The 21,225-nt window shown below is 35.7% G+C and overlaps 1 protein-coding gene across 2 annotated transcripts in view; it reads right to left on the bottom strand.

Annotated features, from left to right (window-relative positions):
• VAC14 (VAC14 component of PIKFYVE complex) overlaps positions 1 to 21,225 on the bottom strand; it is a 3,391,123-nt gene that overhangs the window by 668,009 nt on the left and 2,701,889 nt on the right. For both annotated transcript variants that reach the window (XM_044081299.1, XM_044081298.1), the window contains exon 16: positions 10,797 to 10,915. In XM_044081299.1, the coding sequence (XP_043937234.1) occupies positions 10,797 to 10,915 (119 nt within the window). The remainder of the gene's footprint in view (positions 1 to 10,796; positions 10,916 to 21,225) is intronic.

Genomic DNA, 21,225 nt, shown 5'->3' with positions numbered 1-21,225 from the left:
GACATAGGCACATTTACATTTACATAAAAGTAATCTAACTGTATTAACAAGTTAAAATGAACAAATATTATGCTTTGCATACATAGCTACACATAATATAACCTAAACAACATTACCTACATTATTCAATTCCTGCCCCTTTTTTTAAACAAATAACATCTTTATTAAACCATCACTTTATTAAACCATCACTTATGACATACGCAATCACACATTTATATAAATGAAAACAACCACCAAAACAATCCTAGTTGCAAGCATTTTACATCACAAACCTTACTGACACACTTCCAGTTGTCAACATTTTACATCACTTATAATCTACCCAATTGTTTTCAGTCAAACATTACATAGCTCACTTAAGTCCTGCCTTCTTTTAACCCTCATTTCTTCCTTGTATGTATTGTTCCCACAATTACCATTTCCTATGTAGTTTGTTCCTACCTTTTTTCTAAAGATCTCAATTCCAGTTGTTTTATCTCTGTTACTATATTCACTACTTCTAATATAGTTGGTTTAGATTATGATTTCCATTTTCTAGTAACTGCTGATGAACTACAAAGTTTTAAATCATCCACAAAAAGTAGACAAGTCATCTTTATACTTTGTTGTTTTTAGGAGCCAAATTGTAGCTATGACCTAATCTCTTAAGTAGACAGCTTAATGGGTTAAGAACATGACAAAAGAGCAGCAGTGACAGAGAGTCACCCCGGAATATCCTCCTTGAATTTTTATCCCTGGAATAAGAATTTCTCCTTTATCATGGCTTAACTGCAAAGAGTATTGCCACTGTTTCACGGCCACTGTAATGTAATCAATCAGTGTAGGGTGTATCTTGCACATTTTTAAGCATGCTTTTATCCATGAATGTGGAAAACTATCAAATGCTTTTGTAGTCTATCCATGCCATACTTAGATTATTCCCCTTTTTAACAGATTCCCATTATGCCTTTGTTTAACAAGAAATGATCCTTTATTTCATATGACTTTCTTTTGTTACCCTTTTGTTCTATTGCCATGATTGAGTTTTCTGCTAAATGACTATAAAGTCTATCGGCATCAATTCCAGTGTATAGGTTGTATGTTGCCTGAAGGAAAGTTATTGGCCTGAAGTTTTTAGGATAATTTGCATGTTCACTCTTTAAAGAGTACTGTTTTTCCTTTTCCTGTTGTTAACCAGGTTGGTGCCTGTTTAGGGTGTGCATATAAACAATTCTTACTCATGGTTGAATCTATATGTAAAGATATTAATACTTTTAGCTAGAGGTTAAGTACTGCATCTGGGCCTGGGGTCCTCCAATTAGGAGCTTTCCTTAACTTTGTTTCAATCTCTCCAGCCATTACTTCTTCCCATTTCATATCCTGAACATTTGAATTTCTTATTCTTTCTTTTACTTCTTCTATCCATTTAGCATATTTATTATGTGCCACAGGATCTTTAGAAATATTTCCCCAAAATGTATCTAATTATTAAAATATGATTTTGAGTTTGGGAGGGGTATCAGCATCAATATCAAAAGAAAAGTGCGAGTTAGACTTTAATGTGGATAGTCTCGTTACAGAAGATGATTTTATCTTGAGCCTAGTTACTACCTATAATGTGGATAGCCAACTGGGAATGGCTTAGACGCGACCCGACCTTACTCAGTAGTTTAGGTACTTTACCCAACATTATATATAGGAGAGGGTGTAACATCAAGAACCTCTTGGAATCTAGTAGACTACAATTGATGAAGTTTCCTGGGATGTACAAGTGTGAATCCTGCAACTTTTGTAAATTAATTGAGGTAGGAAACACATTTGAGGTGAACAACCATGTCTTTAGATTAAAAGACAGATACAATTGTAATACCAAATTAGTAATATATTTAGCAAAGTGCCAGTCTTGCCCACTATTTTATATAGGCAAGATTGAGCGTAAGCTCCAGGAGCAAGTGTATGAACATCGGTACGCTATAAATAAAAAGAAAATGGAGACTGCATTGGCTAAACATATAGGAATATTTCCAAACCATAAATTTAAGTTCAAGATTATTGACCAAGTCAAATACGACATTAGGGGTGGTCCCATCTCCCTAAGACTTGAAGAACTTGAACTTTATTGGCAAATTCACCTCAGTGCATACTACTATCCAGGTATTAATGACATGTGCTCAATTAGGGAGAAAGGAAATGCACCCCAGGGATCACATCAGTCGCCCTTGCTAGACAGGGGTCCAGGAAAGTAAATAATGTGGGAAGAAATAGCCAGGGAATTGTTATGGCTAGGCTTGTATAGGCCCTAGGGCTGATAGCCTAGTACCAACCTATGAACCTATGAAGATGTCTACTTAAAATGAAAAGTTTAACTAGATGACAGAATCTCCCTTCTAGCTATGCAACACAAAAATATTTTTTATATTAATTTTTATATTAATATCATGAATATTCATCTCTAATAGTAACTTACGTTAGTAAACATGATACCAGAATATTCAGCCTCAATTCTCCTTAAAGGTCATATTTCGATTGTATATTTTTTTATATATTTTTTTTTTTAATTATTTTTATAAAATGAATGTCATATTGTGGAATTAAGTGAATGGCATAGCATAGTATAAATGCTATAGATTTAGTAACATGGTCATTATAGCTAGTTAAAATTATGTACCAACATGAAGTTAATTTCTTGTACGGTAATTTTAGTCACTGTTAATGGTGCCTAAATTTATTTCTCGAACTGCCAGCTGAGTTATTTATCTGGGCTAGGCGATTAGCTATGAACCAGTATGAAATGCTGTAGTTAAAAAAAAAAAAAAAAGGAAAAGTGTGTAGTGCAAATTTCAGCAGTGTAATAGTAATTCCTTATAGGTAACCTTATTATTTCATGTTTATTTTTTCTTGATGTTTAAAGTATACCTATCAGCATACTTTACTTTTAAACCATAGCTTCAATCTTCCTTGTTCATGGTTGTTAGCATTGTTTTAGTTTTAAACAGTATTTTTTCATAGTGTGTAGAACAGGAAGGGTTAACTATTGTTGCTGATGTCATCACAGCATGTGAGCTGACAGGCTCAAGCACTTCCTGGTATTTTATTTAACTGAAACTTGTATCTTGAATTTTTGCATCTGAAGAAGTTTGATTTTATTAAATGAAAAGTGCTTTATGCACTTTAAAACTACTGGTTGCTTTCTGAAGACATTTTTTTTCTATTTTAGTAGTTTATTTTGTGTTTTTTCAGCTACGTATCTAAGTATTCTTTTTTTTTGTGGTGTTTCAATTCCTTTTCCTTGTTTCCCAATTCTCTAAAAAAATTTTGGGTCATCAATAAATTGCTTATTTTGTACCTTTTCTTTTTATTTATCTGCATATCTTCTACATTTTCTGCCTGTGCTAATATTTTTAGTTTATTATTTGTGATAGTGCATGACAGATCCTGATCAATTCTGATACTACATATTGCGTTTATCACATCTATCTTTCTGAGTACTTTTGGTGATCTGTTCCCTCTTGTATACTCTTCTAACAATGACACTTTTTGTCTTAATTGCTTTATAGTTTTCACTATTCAATACTTTCATGATGGCATTCAGTTTCTCCCCTTCCTTTTCCTTACTGCCCTGTGTTTTTGTGTTAAGACTTTATGTATTAATTTAGCTACACAATAATATATTCTATTTACTTCTGTTATATTGCATGAATCCCTAAGAACAGTCTTAATTACTGTGTTCATTTGTTTTAATAAACTTCCAACTTTTTGGGTTTTAATGACTTTCTGTAATCTATTTCTTTCATTGATCTTAATATGTCTGACCATCTCTATTAGGTCAATCAACTATTTTCTTAGATCATTTTCTTCCAAACTGAGGGCATATTCTTTGTTCTCCATTTCGGCAGGCATTCTATAGAAAGTTCCAAGACATCTATCTTCCTGTGCCACATTCTCTTCAGTTTCATGTTGTGTTGTCTGTTGCTCATTCATATGGGAACTCACTGGCCTATCACTCCACAACATCGACTGTGTTAGAGTTGACACAGTTTCCTGTTTTTCCCCTTGCTGTGCAACTCCAGCTGAACTTTTGTACTGGTTTCCTGTGGAATTGCTCCAATGTATCTTCATATGGCAACTGATCAGACGGTTCCTGCTCCACTGGTTTCTCCTTAATTTGGGGGTACATTGCTCTATCCTGCTGTGATGTTATCAGTTACACTTCTACACTAAATCCTTCACTTTGCAGGCAATCCATAAGTCAGTTTCTATTTCTTTAACTTCTCCATTACTAATCCTCTTTTCTACATTTATTCTTTGGTTTTCTTAATTTTGCATTGTAAAATTTTCCATATTTGGATGCTGTGCCTGTATTTCTCTTCAAATATTTTTGGTGCTGCTCTTACGGTACTGATTAGTTTTGCTTTCTCTTTTTCATTCGTATTGCACCATATTAAATCTCTTTTTTTCCCCCAAGTCCATATTTCTTCTTCAGATATCTCCTGCTCCTCCTGTTTTTCCTTACCTGGGTGACTTGTTATTCCATCATGCTGTGATATAACCTGTGTTGGACTTTCTACACTAAATCCTTCAATTCGTAGGTATTCCCTAACTTCAACTTCTATTCGTTTAACTTCTACTTTACCAATCTTCTGTTTTACATTCCTTCTTTGTGATCTTATTTTTTGTATTGTGAAATATTCCATATCTGGATGTCTTTGCCTGTATTTCTCTTCAAATATATTTGGAGCTGCCTTTTTTGTACTGATTAATTTGCTTTCTCCTTTGTGTAAACACTGCACCATATCAGATCTCACACTCTGTAAATAGCTTTTGACTTTTAACTTTAACTCTGTGAATTTGTTAAAATGTATTTGCACAATGTTCTTCCACTATGGGCAATATTGCTCATGCTTTGTATTATTTGATATGTATTTGTACTTGTAATTTTATTTTTATTGGAGTGCTATCTTTACTGTAATCCGTTTCATCTCTCCCTCTTTCCCATGTCCACATTTCCTTTCTATACCATTTAAAAATCTCTAGACTTTGTTTTTTATATTATCGCACTTCCTCAATTGCTTCTTCTTCCAAACGGCCTAAGGTTTCTTTGTCTATATAATGTTTTTCATAAATTTGTTATAGTAATGAAAAAACATTTATTTGAAGCTTTTGACAGTTTTTCTTGTGCAAGTATTTTTCTTTCCTCTAATTCCCTCTTAATCTTTTTGTATACCTTCTGTCAGGAAATTCTGGGCTTCTTGCATAATAGTGATAATACGTAATTTCTTTCTTACCCTCAACAGTCCACTCTATCATCTTTATCGCTCTTTTTGGCCTATCAGTTTCTGTGATTTTTGTAGACTACTACTTCTTTCCACAATGGGGGGGGGCAGCCTCCCTTGAGCCTGCCCTAGTCCCATTTCAGAAATGTTTCTGTGTCTTGAGAATTATACACTGTCACTTTTTCCAGTGCCAGCACTAGTGCACCTACCAGGATTGCGCACTTTTTTATCCTGGGTCTTGTGCACCCAATTATCTTTTTTTTATTTTTTAACTTACTTCTGTCCATCATATATGCTATATAAAATACAGTTCCTCTATCAGTGTCATCTTGGTGAGATTTTGTGAAAAACAAGGTCCACCTCATGAAGGTACTCAACAAGACTTGAGGATGAATTCAGTTCAAGTAATACTACTCTCCTTTGCTTGCTGATTTACCATCTCTCCATTTGGAGATGTTTCTAGTGGACTTTGATATGTCCTCTAAGCTGGACAGTTAACAATGTACCCCTGTCAGAAATCCTGATGGTATAACCACTGAAGAAGAGAACTAGGGGTGCCAGTCCAGGAAACGGATTCCTTGACGTTTGTTTACAATAATGCCCTGAAGAATATACACATATGCTGAAAAGGCAAATCATTTTCTTCAAAAGTTTTGCTGACTGTAAATAGGGCAGATACTGCAATAGACAGTGGCTTAGGAAAGGAGTGGGGGGAAGGGAAATCAGTGGCAAGATCCTTTAGTGCCTCAACATTCCTTTAACCTACCACCTTGTTCTGAAACTCTGTAACTTCTCCCTAATCCTATGTTAGTGGAGTTGGAAAAAAAAGAAGGACATGACAAAGAATTAAATGCTACTGAGAATGCAACTTCAAGGATATGTCTTTCTTTTACTCAGGATTCAACCTCCTCAGAATTTTAGATCAGAGATTTGTAATACGGTGATGACTACAGCACTCAAGAGTTCAAAATATCATTTATAACATCTCAGGAAAACACTGCTGTGAATGTATCAGATAAAGTATTAATCTGCTTTTGACCCACACCTGCAGCTTGCTGACTCCTTTAGTTTGTCTACAGACACTAACTCATCTTTGACTCTCTCCGAGCTCATCATGTATTCTTACACTCCCTTCTCGCTAAGCAATACAATGGAGTAATCCTGGTTTGGTTAATGGTAGCTTGATATGAAGAGGCCTGATCATACCTTCACTTCAGTTAGGATCATATCTAGCACTTTATCTCTCCTAGTACAGTCCTGCACCAGCTCACTAAATGTGACATAGTATTCCTCTTCCTCTATGACCTCATATTTATTGTCCTTCTTTATGCTGATTTCTGTTGTTCTTCCTCATCTCTTACAATACATCTACTGATCTTCTTTATGTCATTCTAAACAGCCATGAAATTAACGCTTGTCAGTCCCCTTATTACTGACAGAAATTTACATCATTGTGACAATGTCCAGCTTCCCCTCCCTTATCACTGCTTGCATCTCCCTCATATCTTCCTTACTAACTCTCAAATAATTTCCACCACCAATTCCTTAAATTCCAATCTTTTTAAAGGTAGGTGGGGAAGCACCACTATACCATTTTTTATTATTTACCATGCATTTGTATCTTAGTTGTTATTAAAGCATGATCTGAAATATTTGTATTGTCAATATATTGACACAACAGTGATAGTGGCACAAGACGCAGCACACTCACCACTGTTGCAGAAGACTGTGGGTTCTATTCCAACAACAGGGAGATGAACTGCTAACACTACAGTACAGCATAAGGAGGGTGCAGCACTTCTAAGTGTGTCATCCTTTGGGGCTGGTATAATGGTTGAAGTGCTTACCTCACAAACATAAGGTATAGGATTTGATTCTCACCTTTGAAGGGGAAATTGGCTAGGTTTAAAATGGCCCATGAAGGCAGCTATCCTAGTACTTACCTATGAACCTATTGGATGTGTGTATCAAAGCTTTCAATTAATTGCATGTGCTCCTGTAAAATATAATTTCTGTCTAGTCCACTGTACCTTGGGGAATGATTATGTAAATTATCTGAGAGTTTCTACTACTTATTTATTTATTTAATATTTGTTTACCGAGAAAATCCAAGTGGGAAAGAGCATATTTTCAGTGGAGGCCCTGGGACAAACACTCTAGATGCACGTCTTTAGAATATGGGAGAAAACCGGAGCACCCAGAGGAATCCCACTCAAACACAGGGAGGACATGCAGATTCATCACAGAAGGCATTCCAGCTGAGAAACGAACCAGAGAACCTCTTGTTGTGAGGTGACAATATTAACTGCTGCACCACTGTGCCACCCATTGCTGAATTCATATCTTACATACCAAATATTTTCAGAAATGTCTTCATAGGTCCTCCAGTAGCATCATCAACATTGCAAACCAAGTTCCAGTCCTCACCTGTAAGTAATATTTCCTTCTGAAAGATGATTTCTTCTCCCAAAATGTATTTAAGCTCTACAATTGCAGTTTTAGGTGTAATATGAATCTATGCCAGTGTAATCCTCCTCCTATGCCAGTAACTAGTTACTACTGCAAATCTACCATTATTTACTTTTCTACCCTCTTCTATCAGAGATGGAGCTCCTTCAGCAATTAATATAAGTATTCCTTTCCCTTTGTCCCTGATATTCTGCTGAACATCCACCCTGAAATCCTTTATTTATCAAATTCATACACTCACTTCTTTCCAAGTGCATCTCCTGTAGCATTGCTATTTGCACTTCTTAATATAATTCAATACTCTTACCTTTCTGTCTACACCTGTGAGGCCATTCACATTCCATGACAATATGGATGCTGTAGCCATTATGATAAAAAGTTATTATTCACAACTTTATATATGACAGCTTTTTTAAATGTCTATTTCCAGCTTTTATGTTACATGCACCAACTAATGTTTGGCAAGTTGATCCTTTATACAGTTTCTTGTCATCTCCATATGAACCTATGTCACAATCTACAACAAAAACATTTTGTTAAAAAAAAAAATCCCCCCTCACCTATTAACTTAAAACAAGTGCACAAAACTATGGACATCTTCAAATAATGAAGTTTATCCCTCCTGATAGAACAATTGTCCCAAACTGACAGCTACACCCAAAAGCTGTAACTAACTTAAAATTAAGGTTATCCATGATAAGGTGCATGTTATAGCCTGTGCTCCTATTTAAACTTATTGCTGTCTGTTCTTACTCCCTTCCCAGATGTGAAAAACAGTGTTTATGCTTTCAGAAAACATTAACTGTTAGCCTTAAGAAAAAGTACACTAGCGATCTTTAAATAAAAATAAATTATACACTGTTCTAGTAAATGCACTCAAGAAGTTCGGGAGCAGAAAAGCTGCTGTCCCTTATTCACTTCCAATAATTTCAAACTTTATTTTTTACTAAGCTGCTTACCCTTGAACATTTTAATTTTATGTTTCTCTCAGCAAAGCATGTCTACAGCTCTCAAGATTCTGCCTTCACCTGCGGTCAGCTTGTTTCCATGGAAATATAAGAACAGATTGTACAGCGGGTCTATATTATATTCTCGAAAGCCGGCAATGTCAAATCTGACATTGTCGGCATGAGAATATAGAACGCTCAGAATCTCGAGCATCTAAAAAGACAAAAACAAAAAAGAAAAAAGTACCCTAATGGGTTTAAGCAGGGAGGCAAGCCCCCTGAACCCCCCCACACTCCCCATTACTTAAATATACCAACTCCGAGGCCGCACTACACTGCAGTAAATGGAAATCTCCCCTTATGGAGATTTCCGTTTACATGCTCAAGATTCTGAGCATTCGACATTGTCAGCTTTCGAGAATATAATATAAACCCTGTACAGCTGCCCCAGCTGCAGACTTCCAAATATAAATTACATCACTGAGGATCCGGTCACTGATTAAAAAGAACTTAATTCTCAGTGCCATTATTTATATTTGGATTCTGAGTTTGGTTAACATAATGCTGCACGTTTCCACTTTTTTCAGCTGCAGACTTTTCAACTCACACTGAACTATTATTTGCTAAAGGAAACTATTACATTCATAGTAGTCTCTTGATTTTAAAGTCCACTCACTTACAAAAAAAAAACCTTGTTAGTCAAGGACATTAATCCAGATACTCACCTATGCAAAAGTAAATCTCAATTCTACATGTACTATAATAAGTGCATTTTTACACCCCATCCCCCTCCTAAACAGCCTAAGATTACACCTATTAACTTAAATGGGCTTTTTTCCAGCTTTTCTTCTCTTTTTACATTGTAATGCCTACATTTCTTAAAAAAACTAACAAAGAAAAAAGCCCCTCAGTGAATGAATACTTGAGGTCGCTATCAAACCAAAAGCCTTCTGACTTCAACTGACCTTGACACTTCACCAATGCTGTTGATGGCTACTGTGTTAGAATGTTAACAGAACAAGCTGAGGTTCCCAGATGACATAAGCAGCTTCAAAAAGACCAAGAGTGGGACTTGGAGAGGGTTTTCAAACATCCACTGTCTTTTCCGATAACTTATATGAGTTTTTCAAAACAATATCATAAAGATGAAGAGCTCTTTTGCAATTTTATTTTGATACAGTATAACAAAGAAAAGAAAGATTTTACCATTTCACACCAGGACGGGAAAGACTTTTTAGTGCAGTGTGTCATCTCAGTGAAGTCCATACCAAAGAAATACCTCAAGACAATGCAGATGTCAAAGGCAAAGGAAAAATAAAGATGCACCTAACAGTCAATCAGTGGTTATGCAATATTATGGGGGGAAAAAAGGAACTAATGCTTCCTTAGTGATATCATGCTTTTAAGACTGTGGTGGGAAAGAATCAAAAAAAGGACAGATACCTTTTTGTGGACAAGCATCCAGGGAAACTAATGTTTGGAAAGAGGTCATCAAAGAGGCAATCCTCTTGAGAACAAAATCCCCCAAAAAGCATGGCATGCATGTCATTTGATAGTTTGAGGACTTCACTATAAGACAGTGCACTAAGACTGCCATGAACCAGTGAATGCATACTTTGCAGTAACTTCCACACTGCCATTGAAACCAGTAACTAAATGAGCTGCATTCTTCTTGCAAGCTTTGCATTCATCTGCCATTTTTCATTCTATACTGGACAACAAAGTGCCTACTTCTAGGCATAACCAACTAAAGATGCAGTTTACAGTAGACTAAAACAATAAAGAGAAATACAATTTTGTATAAGCAAAAGAGCCAGAATCTATTTATACTCTCCTATCTTACTTAAGATCCATTATCTGCTTTTTTCTCCTCCTTTACTTGGTCTATACAAGGAAGGCAAAAAACAAACAGTGTCTTGGCCATGCAATGCCATCATAAATTTACGAACATGGAACAACATATACTTTTTCCAGCTCAGTGACAAATTATGACAACCAACACAGTATGCTTGTCCTAAGCATTAACCTTCTTACCTACAAATATGTTAAGCAATCACCTACTAATGTGTTTAAAAAAAAAGATTAGCATTTAAAGGAAGGTAACTGACACTGATACAAAGGATACAATTTTTGGATTAGGTCATAGGCATGCTTGTAGTTCTGGGTGAGGAAACAAAGAGAGACAGTGGCCACAGGATTATGACACCAGGAACGATATAGACAGCAAAATAGGCTGCAACTTTCCTATAAGATATAAGAGATAGTTCCATCAGATTACAAATAAATATACAATAAATAAATATAATAAACAAATAAATTACTTAATTAAAGAAAAACAATACTGTGAGGTAGAATGATAAAGGTTTTATAGCCAGTGCTGTTTAAATCAAGACAGTCATTTGTTTTTTTTTTTGTTTACTTATCATTTGTTATCATCATGGACAATTCTTTTCTTTAAACAACTTTTTATTAATTTTATAACAAAAATTGTACAAAATTATTTAAAGATAAATAGAAAGTAATTTCTTACTAAGACAACTGCCAGTCCTTTACTAAATCTTTCACAATCACCCCGTCAAATCTCTGAAGTATGTAAACTCTCCAAGGCCCTTCTGAACTAGACCCCTCCCCGATGCACATGAAAATGCTTGCAAACAAAGTTTATCACCAGCAGAGTAACAGAAACTGCTCTTGATGGAGACTACCATGCCCAAAAGCACACCTTTGCTAACCATATCTGCTGCCAGCAGGTGTTTGTACAGCCAACTGGTCAATAAGGCAAACTACAAAGTTTTTTTTTTCTGAAGTCCATTCACTGCTATGTCATGAACTGATACAATAAGAACTCTCACTTTAATTAAAGGGCAGCATATAACTTCAACTACTAGGGAGTCATTCGAAAAAATATATATACAATTTTAATATTCAGAAATCTAGCACTGTGTCTAGTTTGGCAAATGTAAAACATCTGTAAGCTTTTCTCTATCATCATGAGTACAGGCAAAAGAAACATTGGGCAGAAAAAAAAGAGAAGATAATGGAAATAAAGTAAGGATGGCTGCATGACTTAGTGAAATAAGCAATACAGGGAAAAGGCACATATACATCTTCTAAAGATTTTTACCTTTATTGTGCGCCTATTCCAATAAAAATAAGTTGAAGTGGCTCAAACAAAGAGGTGGCAGAATGACTGAGGAAGATGGAGTAGTACCAGAATCAAAATCTTTAAGGGAGTGCATCAGTCTCAAAAAGCTTTAACATACAAGAATCATCACAAAAAGGTTCATAATAAATACAGTGTGTCAGGGTGTCATAAACAGCAGCAGACTTATACTACATGCTCTAGAGCTGTGAACATGCTAAGGAAACTAAACAGTACAATGCAATGCAAGTCACTGGAGACAGGAATCATATCATATTGTCTAGTGTTTGGACTGTTGCACAGATATATTTTGATGTGTGTAGTCTTCGGACTGTTGCTCAGATATATACTGTTTCCACTAGAACTAAAGGTGCTTACTTTTTTGTTTCAGATATTTTCAATGGAATGTAAAAAATGAATACAACAATGGTAAAAACAAACCAATCACTCACAAGATTTCTAACACAATAACGAAGACAGAATAAGGCAATAACCATAAAAGGGGTGAAACAAGATAAAAATGAAAATTATAAATTAAGTATATCTATAGTAACTGAAAATGAAAACACCATATTATACTGAACTGAAATAACTAATTAAATCTTTTCAAGCAAGGGTAAATTAAAATAAAATAAACATTTTACATTCAGAACATCATTATTTTGCTTAGTTAACATTTCGTCTAGATTAGGTCAATATTTACATACAATTTTATTACTGTATGATTTCATTTTAATACTGCTTATTTCCTTATCTTAAACATATACCAGCATGTTAGCACATTCTAAAAAAAACAATAGAAGCTCTTTCTTTTACTGTGGTTTTCCTCATTACAGCTAATAAATATCATAATGATTTCTTTTGTTATAAATTAATCCATTTATAAACAGTGACACTTCACAAAGCCAGATGTTTTGCTCATTCAAATGTATCAGTCCATGATGCTTAAGCAAAATTTACAAATTTGTGCCAAAAAACTTCACAATTAAAATGCTTTCCCAATTTGTTTTGAGCGTCTTCTGCGTGGAGACATGCGTGAATGTGCGTACCTTTGTCGAAGGTTGTGCATCAGGCCTGGCAAGCCGGTACGTAAAAATCAACTGCCAATCATTAGCGGACTGGAGTTCCGCTGTGGCGACCCCTAACCGGGAAAAGCTGAAAGACACAAACAAACAAACATCTCCTACAAGCTGACTTCCAAGTGTAGATTTTTCCAAAATAGAGATAAGTAGTTTCAGTAGGATTTTAGAATCATTTCCCTCTGCTTGGAGTTTAAGTATGGAAAAGAAGATTTTTGTCATAAAGTTTTAAAATGATTCTGGAATTATAACCTTATTCTCTAGAGCAATTTTATGAAGTACTGATAAATTAGATTTTTATACGTTTGTATCACTGAATACTAGATAAGTGTATAATAATAGTTTGGGATACATTTGTTTTACTGTTGATGGAATACAATTTATTTTTTTTTATAATATTCTTACTGAAAAACACATTATTTGGAGGAAATTGCAAACTTACTGCTGATTTGGCATCTATGTCCCCTAATGGATAGGGCAAGCCTGTTAACACTTGGTGTGTAAAAGCCTATATCCTAACTCATAAAATAATTTGCGGTACTGACACATGTCAGCAATATTTTGGTAAATTTGGGGTAAGACCAGCTAGGCTCAAAATGGATCTTGGGCCAATAGCCTAGTAACCACCTATGAAACTACATATGGGAACAAACACATTAACATAATAAAATAAACAACTTCTTACACATGTCTACATCAATTTTTACTATTTACATTATTTCAATTCATTAAACAGCTGAACAGTACAAACTTTAATAGAATACAGATTAACATTTCTCTGTTAATGAGTTCAGTGTTATCCAATAATTACAGTCTGTAGTTATTTTATTTTTCATCTTAAAAGTAGATATTTCTTTTTGATGTACAGCAGACACCATATTTATAAATTCTCTAAGTGAAAGCATAAAATCATTTTTTTCAACTCTTTGTACTCATTTCTCTGGCTATTAATAAGTTCTATAAAAGTGGGAATTGAGACTTTGATACAATCTTGGAATTGGAACATTAAACAACAACAAAAGTTTAGTTAATATAGATTTATCACACCACACTTCTTGCAGAAAATAAGAAGTTATGTACTCACCATAATGTTCCATGTGAGTTGTTCCATCTCACCGCCATTCTTCACTGATGGGTTCAGAGCCAATCCATTGGCTCTGACAGGACTGTTAGCAAAGCTCAAGGTTTACCAGTAGCTCGAGACCAAGCCCCTTATCCCATGATGCACTGCTGGAATTACCTCAGATCTTGTTTGCTGCATGTACAACATCCTTGTAAGAGAACTACTCTCCCAAGAGAGGAAGAAGGATTGAATAACCAGGATGAGACCAGCCTCTAGGTCAACTATCAGCCAGGTGGGGGATGGAGGGAGGGACGTAAGAATGACAATGAGATGGAAAAACTCACATGGAACGTTATGGTGAGTACATAACTTCTTAATGTGAAGTTGTTCAATCTCGCTGTTCATTCTTCACTGACGGGTAGCGTCCCTAGCACCCTCAATCTCGGGTGGCTCATGGGAGTACATTCTTCAGGACCGTAGACCCAAAGGAAGCCCTGTCCCTGGAGGCCTTATCAACTTTGTAATGAATGATAAAGGTATGAGGTTTAGACCAAGTGGCTGCAGCACAAATGTTATCAAGGGGCAATTTGGCTTGGAATACAGAAGACATAGAAACTGCTCTGGTAGAATGTGCTTTAATCTTGTGTAGTAAGGGCATATTAGCAGCTGAATAAACAAAAGTGATACAATCAGACAGCCATTTAGAAAGTGTTGTTTTAGCCATTGGTCTACCTTTTCTGGCTTCAGAGAAAGACACAAATAGCTGATCTGATTTTCTAAGATCTTTTGTTCTGTCCAAATAATATCTGAGCTGCCTGTGAACGTCAAGTTTGTGCAGCACATACTCTAGTTTATTGGAATGGTTAGGGAAGAAGACTGGCAACTCAATGACTTGACTGATATTAGATTCCAAACAAACTTTGGGCAAAAAAGAGGGATTTGTCCTAAGAGATATTCTATCCACAAGAAAAATCAAATAAGGAGGGCTGCTAGATAAGGCTTGAAGTTCTGACACTCTGCGGGCAGAAGTAATAGCCACCAGAAATATGGTTTTCCATGATAAAAATTTGAGATCACGAGATGATGCTGGTTCAAATGGGGGAAGAATTATACGAGACAGCATAAAGTTTAGATTACAAGGAGAATAAGGAGTTTTCACTGGAGGCATCATATGAAAGGTTCCTTTGAGAAAGGCCTTGGACAACTTGTGGGACATTATGTTTAGCCCGTCAACTCCGAGATGGAAGTTAGATATAGCAGCCAACTGGACCCGAACTGTAGCAGCTGCAGCTCCTTGATTAAAAATCATAGTCAAGAATTCTAAAATGGACATCAAAGGGGCTTGATAAGGATCAATGTTCTGTTTAGAAGCCCATATGGAAACTCTCTTCCCCTTACTAAGATATAATCTTCTGGTGGACGGCTTATGTTTTTATTTAACTAAGTGTGGATAAATAGTTTTAGTTTTACATGTCAGTGAATACAAAACTCTTATACATTTACAAACCACACAGCATTGCTGCTCTTGGTTAATAGGTTTTATTAGTAGGTTTTATTATTAGTTCCGTTTTTAGACTTTTGAAGAATTTTTACTTTGGTTTGGTGGCTGTTTTTTACAGTTTGATTGATTGATTGGTCTGTGTTTGTAGAGTGGTTTTGGTGTGCATTGTTTGTCTGAGGGGGTCTGGGTGTTGTCCCAGATGAGCGCTTCACAGTGAACTGTGGGTGGTTCGAGTGTATCCAGCTGTCTCTTTTTGGCTTGTTTGTTTCTTGTTGTTTTACCTTAGTTCATTATCAGTTTTCTGAAATGTAGGCACTGCAATGTAAAAAAAACAAAACAAAAAAAAACAAAACAAAAGTGCGTTTGAAAGAGCATGAAAAAAGAAAAAATAGTGTGCTTTTGCTTTTTCCTCAATTTTGCAGAGGGGAATAACTGTAATAAGGCCCTTAGTTTGATCTAGTAACATATTTTAAGAGAAAACAAGTAAATGAAAAAGAATATTGAATATTATGTTTTATTTAGCAAATAAATGTATGCTTAGTAGCGATTTTGTATCTGGTCCTCTTGTCTCCAGGAGACAATATGATAAAGAGAAATTGGTAGGAGATAATGTCCTCTGGAAGCATTCAAGTGCTTAATCAGCTGGGACTACAAAAAAACATTTGATAGTATCCCACATTTATAGATAAAAGAGTGCTTAAAAATGTATAAGATACACCCTAAACTGATCGACTACATTACGGTGACCATGAAACAGTGGCAGACCACTTTGCAATTAAGCAATGATAAAGGACAAGTTATTATGCCAGAGATAAAAATTCAAAGGGGGATATTCCAGGGTGATTCGAAATCCAAACGACCAGCAGTCCCGAGGAGACGTTACAACACGCGGAGCAACAACCAACAGTGGGACTAACCTTATTTGAGGTCGTGACTAACAAGGATGCTGACTTTAAAATTTATAATTATACCGAGTGTCATGTTGATAGTGGGCTAATTGAACTTTTTGCAAAGGGATTAACTTTTGTACCCTCACAGGCTTGCAACATTGTGAATTTGTTAATTGATTTTAAAATGTTCATCAGGAAGCTTAACCTCAACATGATTTTTGGTAACTCTGATTCTAACTTTTTGGTTGATCCACTACGTGTCCCCAGTAGTTTTAACCCACCCTTAAACAACTCACTTTACTTGTTTGAACAACTTTGTGAGTTAGAATTTAGGGAAATAACTTCTAGAATGAACAATAATTACCAGTATAACATCTCTAAGGATGAACAAGAGCTGTTGACTTTGTTCAGGAAGTTACCGGTGAGATTGATGAAACCGGATAAGGGGGGCGGTTTAGCAATAGTATACAATGTAGATTATGTTAACATCATGCTGACACTACTGGAAAGGGACACTTATGAGGTAGTTAGTAGGAATCAGCTTAACCAAGCATACCATCATATTAAGTCACATATAAACAACCTTTTTATCGATGGGTTAATTACAGGAGAACAAAATCAATACTTAACAATGCTTGCCCCTAGAATCCCAAAAATTTTTGGGATTCCGAAACTTCATAAAGATTTGAGGAACCCCCCTTTTCGTACACTTGTTGATGCCCGTCAATCAATTACTTACCCTGCTGCTAAATTGGTTGATTTAATCCTTAAAAAGTATGTAGAAGAGGAAAGCCAAATACTAAAAGACTCATGGTCCTTTCTTGAAAGTATACGAGAAGTGGCATTCGACCATTCTCTTAATTTTTTAACAGTCGATGTATGTGACCTTTATTCTAGTATCCCTCACGATCTGGGGATTGAGTGGGTTGTAGAATTCATAGGGTCAAAGGGTGCTACTAGTGACCAATGCAACTTAGTTGAGCAACTGCTGGACATCATTTTGAAAAACAACTTTGTCTCTTTTGAAGACAAGTTGTTTTTACAAAAAATAGGGGTGGCCATGGGGTCACCAGTGGGCGCAAGCTTTGCAAATTTAGTTATGGCCCACTGGGAGACATCCTATGTGCTTACTAGCTCTTGGAAATCAAGCATTTACTTGTATAAAAGATACCTGGATGACATCTTCATTCTTTTGAAAGGAGATGAGACAGACGCACGGGAATTAGTGAAATTCCTGAATTCTACTACAGGTTTCCTTAAGTTTACCATGAACTTTCGAGTAAACGATATTTGTTTTTTGGACATTCTCTTAAGTAAAAACCGAGACCAATATACATCTAAAATACACAGGAAAAGCACATTTTCAAATACATACTTGCATTTTTCAAGTTCTCATCCTCACCACCAAAAGAAATCAGTGGTAAAGGGCCAATTGGTAAGGATAGCCAGGATGACCACACTTGAAGAGGACTTCACTAATGAATGTGACAACTTGTACCAGATGTTTCGGCATCGAGGATACCCAGGTTCATTTTTGGAAAGTATCTTTAGTGAAGTCATTTCAAAAAGAGAACATAGGGTGTACGAAGCAATACTGGGGATTCAGAGTAGAGTTGGCCAACCAAATGGATACAACGAAACAGGACTTGTTACTCAAAGTCCTAATGGTGTCAACAACTCTGGGGCCGCTGTAGTTGAGACACTAGGTAGGCACAATAATTACACAAATTCATTTGTTTTCACCTATTGCCCAGAGGCCCCTGAGATTGTTAAGGTGGTGAGGAAATATTGGTTTTGTTTATCTTTAGAGAAAGAGTCAACAAAAACCTTTAGATTTGGACCTACTATCACCTTTAAGAGGGGTAGTAATATGAAAGACCTTCTCGAAAGAAAGCCTGTAGGACCTAAAATTAAGGGGGGCACCCAAAAATGCGGGGCATGTAGGCAGTGCACATACATCAACACTTCCGACTCATTTACAACAGGTTATGGTACCTTTAGAGTTTGGAAACGTTACAATTGTAACAGTAAACGTGTAGTATATTTGGCACAGTGCAAACAATGCCCCGCATTTTATATAGGAAAGACAGACAGGCATCTGAGAGATAGGGTATATGAACATGGCTACGCGATTAACAACAGCAAGGATGAAAATGCCCTTGCAAAACACTGTAACCAGAATGCAAGTCATGTGTTTGACTTCATGGTCATTGACCAAGTTGCGATTGACAACACTAATCTTGTCAATGAAAATTTACTTAAGTTACAGTTAGAAAAGAAAGAACTATGTTGGCAGTTACGTTTGGCAGCACATAAAGTGCCTGGCCTTAACGAATATTGCTCAATTATGTGTGTCCTTAAATTGAACAGTTTATTTAGATAGGGACACTTTATTATGGTATAACCTTTTCACTTAGGGGCACCACATACATCGACTTGTTTGATTTGTTATGTGTATATTCATTTGGTATTCTTAGTGAGAGATTTATACTTATATTTATACACATATATGTTTTGTGAGTAATTTATCTTATGTATAGATATACATTTTTTGTAAATATATATGATGTTATTTAGGGTAGGGGTTCCCTGTGGGAACTAATGTTTATTGTTATACATGGGTTTATATACTCACAAAAAATATTTTATATATGAATATATATTTTTTATATATATATTTTTTTTTATACATACAATTTTTTAAATTTTTTATATATGTATAATTTATATACATTATAACACAAGGCGCAGTGTCCGTTGATTTTCGTACACTGTTGTTTTGTGCCATTACATTAAGTTATTAGGCTGACAAGTTAATTTTATTTACTATTATTAACTTTTAGATTTATTCTCAATTACTGTCAAGAATATTACCCTTGCTGTTTTCCACTATATCGGTGATTGTTTTTTTTGACTTAATTTACCTGCAAGTGGTTGGTTGGCTGGATGTTCATTGAGCATTGTGTTAATTAATTAACAAAAGTACTTAAGTAGAACACGTTTGCAGCACTGTTGTAAGTCTGAAGAAGTTCGGGCAGTGTACTGAACGAAAAACGCATTTCTGAGTGTTTTACGTTATTTGCTTTGTTCTTGTTTTTTACAGTATGGTTACTATTAAACTACCGGATTTTATCTAATAACAGACAGAACAGTGTGGATTATTACTGCAGCGCTTTTTGAACTAATCTTCGTACTGACACTTTCATTTGGAAGTCCGCTACCTAGGATACATTTGTGGCACCTATCCTGGTATTGAGTGTTGTTTTGTTACATTAACTGCTGGTATTATGCCTTTCCCTTAACCTGTCTATTTAACAGCTTAGGCCATGGCTATAATTTGGCTCCTAGAAAACAACAAACTCTAAAGACTTCTCATCTTCTCTTTGCCGATGATTTAAAACTGCATAGCTCATCTGATGAGGAACTGAAAGTACAACTGCAAGTTGTCAGAACTTTTTCAGATGATATAAGAATGACATATCGTCTTGATAAATGTGCAAAAGGAACCTTTAAAGCAGGAAAACTGCAGCACCAAGAAAACATCAGTTTGGGACAAGAATGTGATATAAAAGAACTTCAGTAATAGGAGTGTATAAATATTGGGGAATTGATGAAGGATCAACAATAAAACATGAGCAAATGCAAATAAAACTTAGTAAGGAATACTTAGAATGGTGACTTAAGTTAATCTTGAAAACAGCATTGACACCTAGGAACAAAATACAAGCTATAAACCAATTTGCTGTTCCTGTCCTAACTTACAGTTTTGGAGTGATTGACTGACCCCAAAACATGTTGGATAGATTAGATAGGAAAACACGAAGGATGGTTCATGCTCACCATATGATTTATAAAAATCAATGCATACCAAGATTATATATTCCCCGTTCCGAAGGAGGGATGGGCCTCCTTAAAATTGATTACATATATAGATCTGCAGTCATGGGACTCCACACCTATCTGCTGACCTCACAAGACCCAAAAGCAGTGAAGGTTTTAAAACACAAGGAGAATAAATCTAAAATGAATTCTCTGCTTAATCTAGCAGAAGCATATCGGCATCAAGCAGGAATGGAAATCAAACCACAAGCAGATAAAAATCAGGCATCAACTGAATGTGCCAAAAAACAAAGAAAGAATATAAGGTGAAGGACCAGATGAGAAGACAAGAAATGTGGAAAATGCATAAATATAGTCGGAAGTATTGAAAATTCTGGAAAAACCTTATATTAATCAGGAACAAATGCAGGAATGGTTAAGGAGAGGTGATTTCATACCAAGAGATGAAAGGTTAAAATTGGTGGCACAAGACAGTGGGCTACATACATGTTGGTTTACAAAGTAAATTGAACATGTGGGAGAAACAGACAAATGTAGGTTTTGTAATACAGAATTGGAAACAGTTGCACACCTCGTTGCTGGTTGTGACATACTAACGGCAGAAGGATTGTATACTGAAAGGCATAATAATGTGGCAAGACTGTTGCACTGGGGATTCTGCAAACATTATGGTTTGGAATTGGCTTAAAAACACTGGAAACACGAGCCACAATGCATCATAGAAAATGACAAAGTTTTCATCACATAGGATCACCCTTTACCAACAGTTCAAAAGATAGATGCTAGAAGACCAGATATAGTGGCCCATGAAAAGAAGACAAAATAGCATTGATCACTGAAATCACCACACCCAGTGATGACAGTGTCTTGTGTACAGACAGACACAAATTCATAAAATATCAGGATTTGCAGGCAGAAACAAGAGCAATGTGGAAGAAAGATACCCAGACAGTTCCAATAGTAGTAGGAGCAATGGGTCTTATAAAAAAATAATCTTCAACTCTATTTAGATAGGTTACTAATACATGTAACCCCATAT

Source organism: Protopterus annectens, chromosome 8.part0, assembly GCF_019279795.1.
Source record: "Protopterus annectens isolate FY-2018-M chromosome 8.part0, PAN1.0, whole genome shotgun sequence".
NCBI lineage: Eukaryota > Metazoa > Chordata > Ceratodontiformes > Protopteridae > Protopterus > Protopterus annectens.
This window is presented reverse-complemented; position numbering and strand designations above follow the sequence as displayed.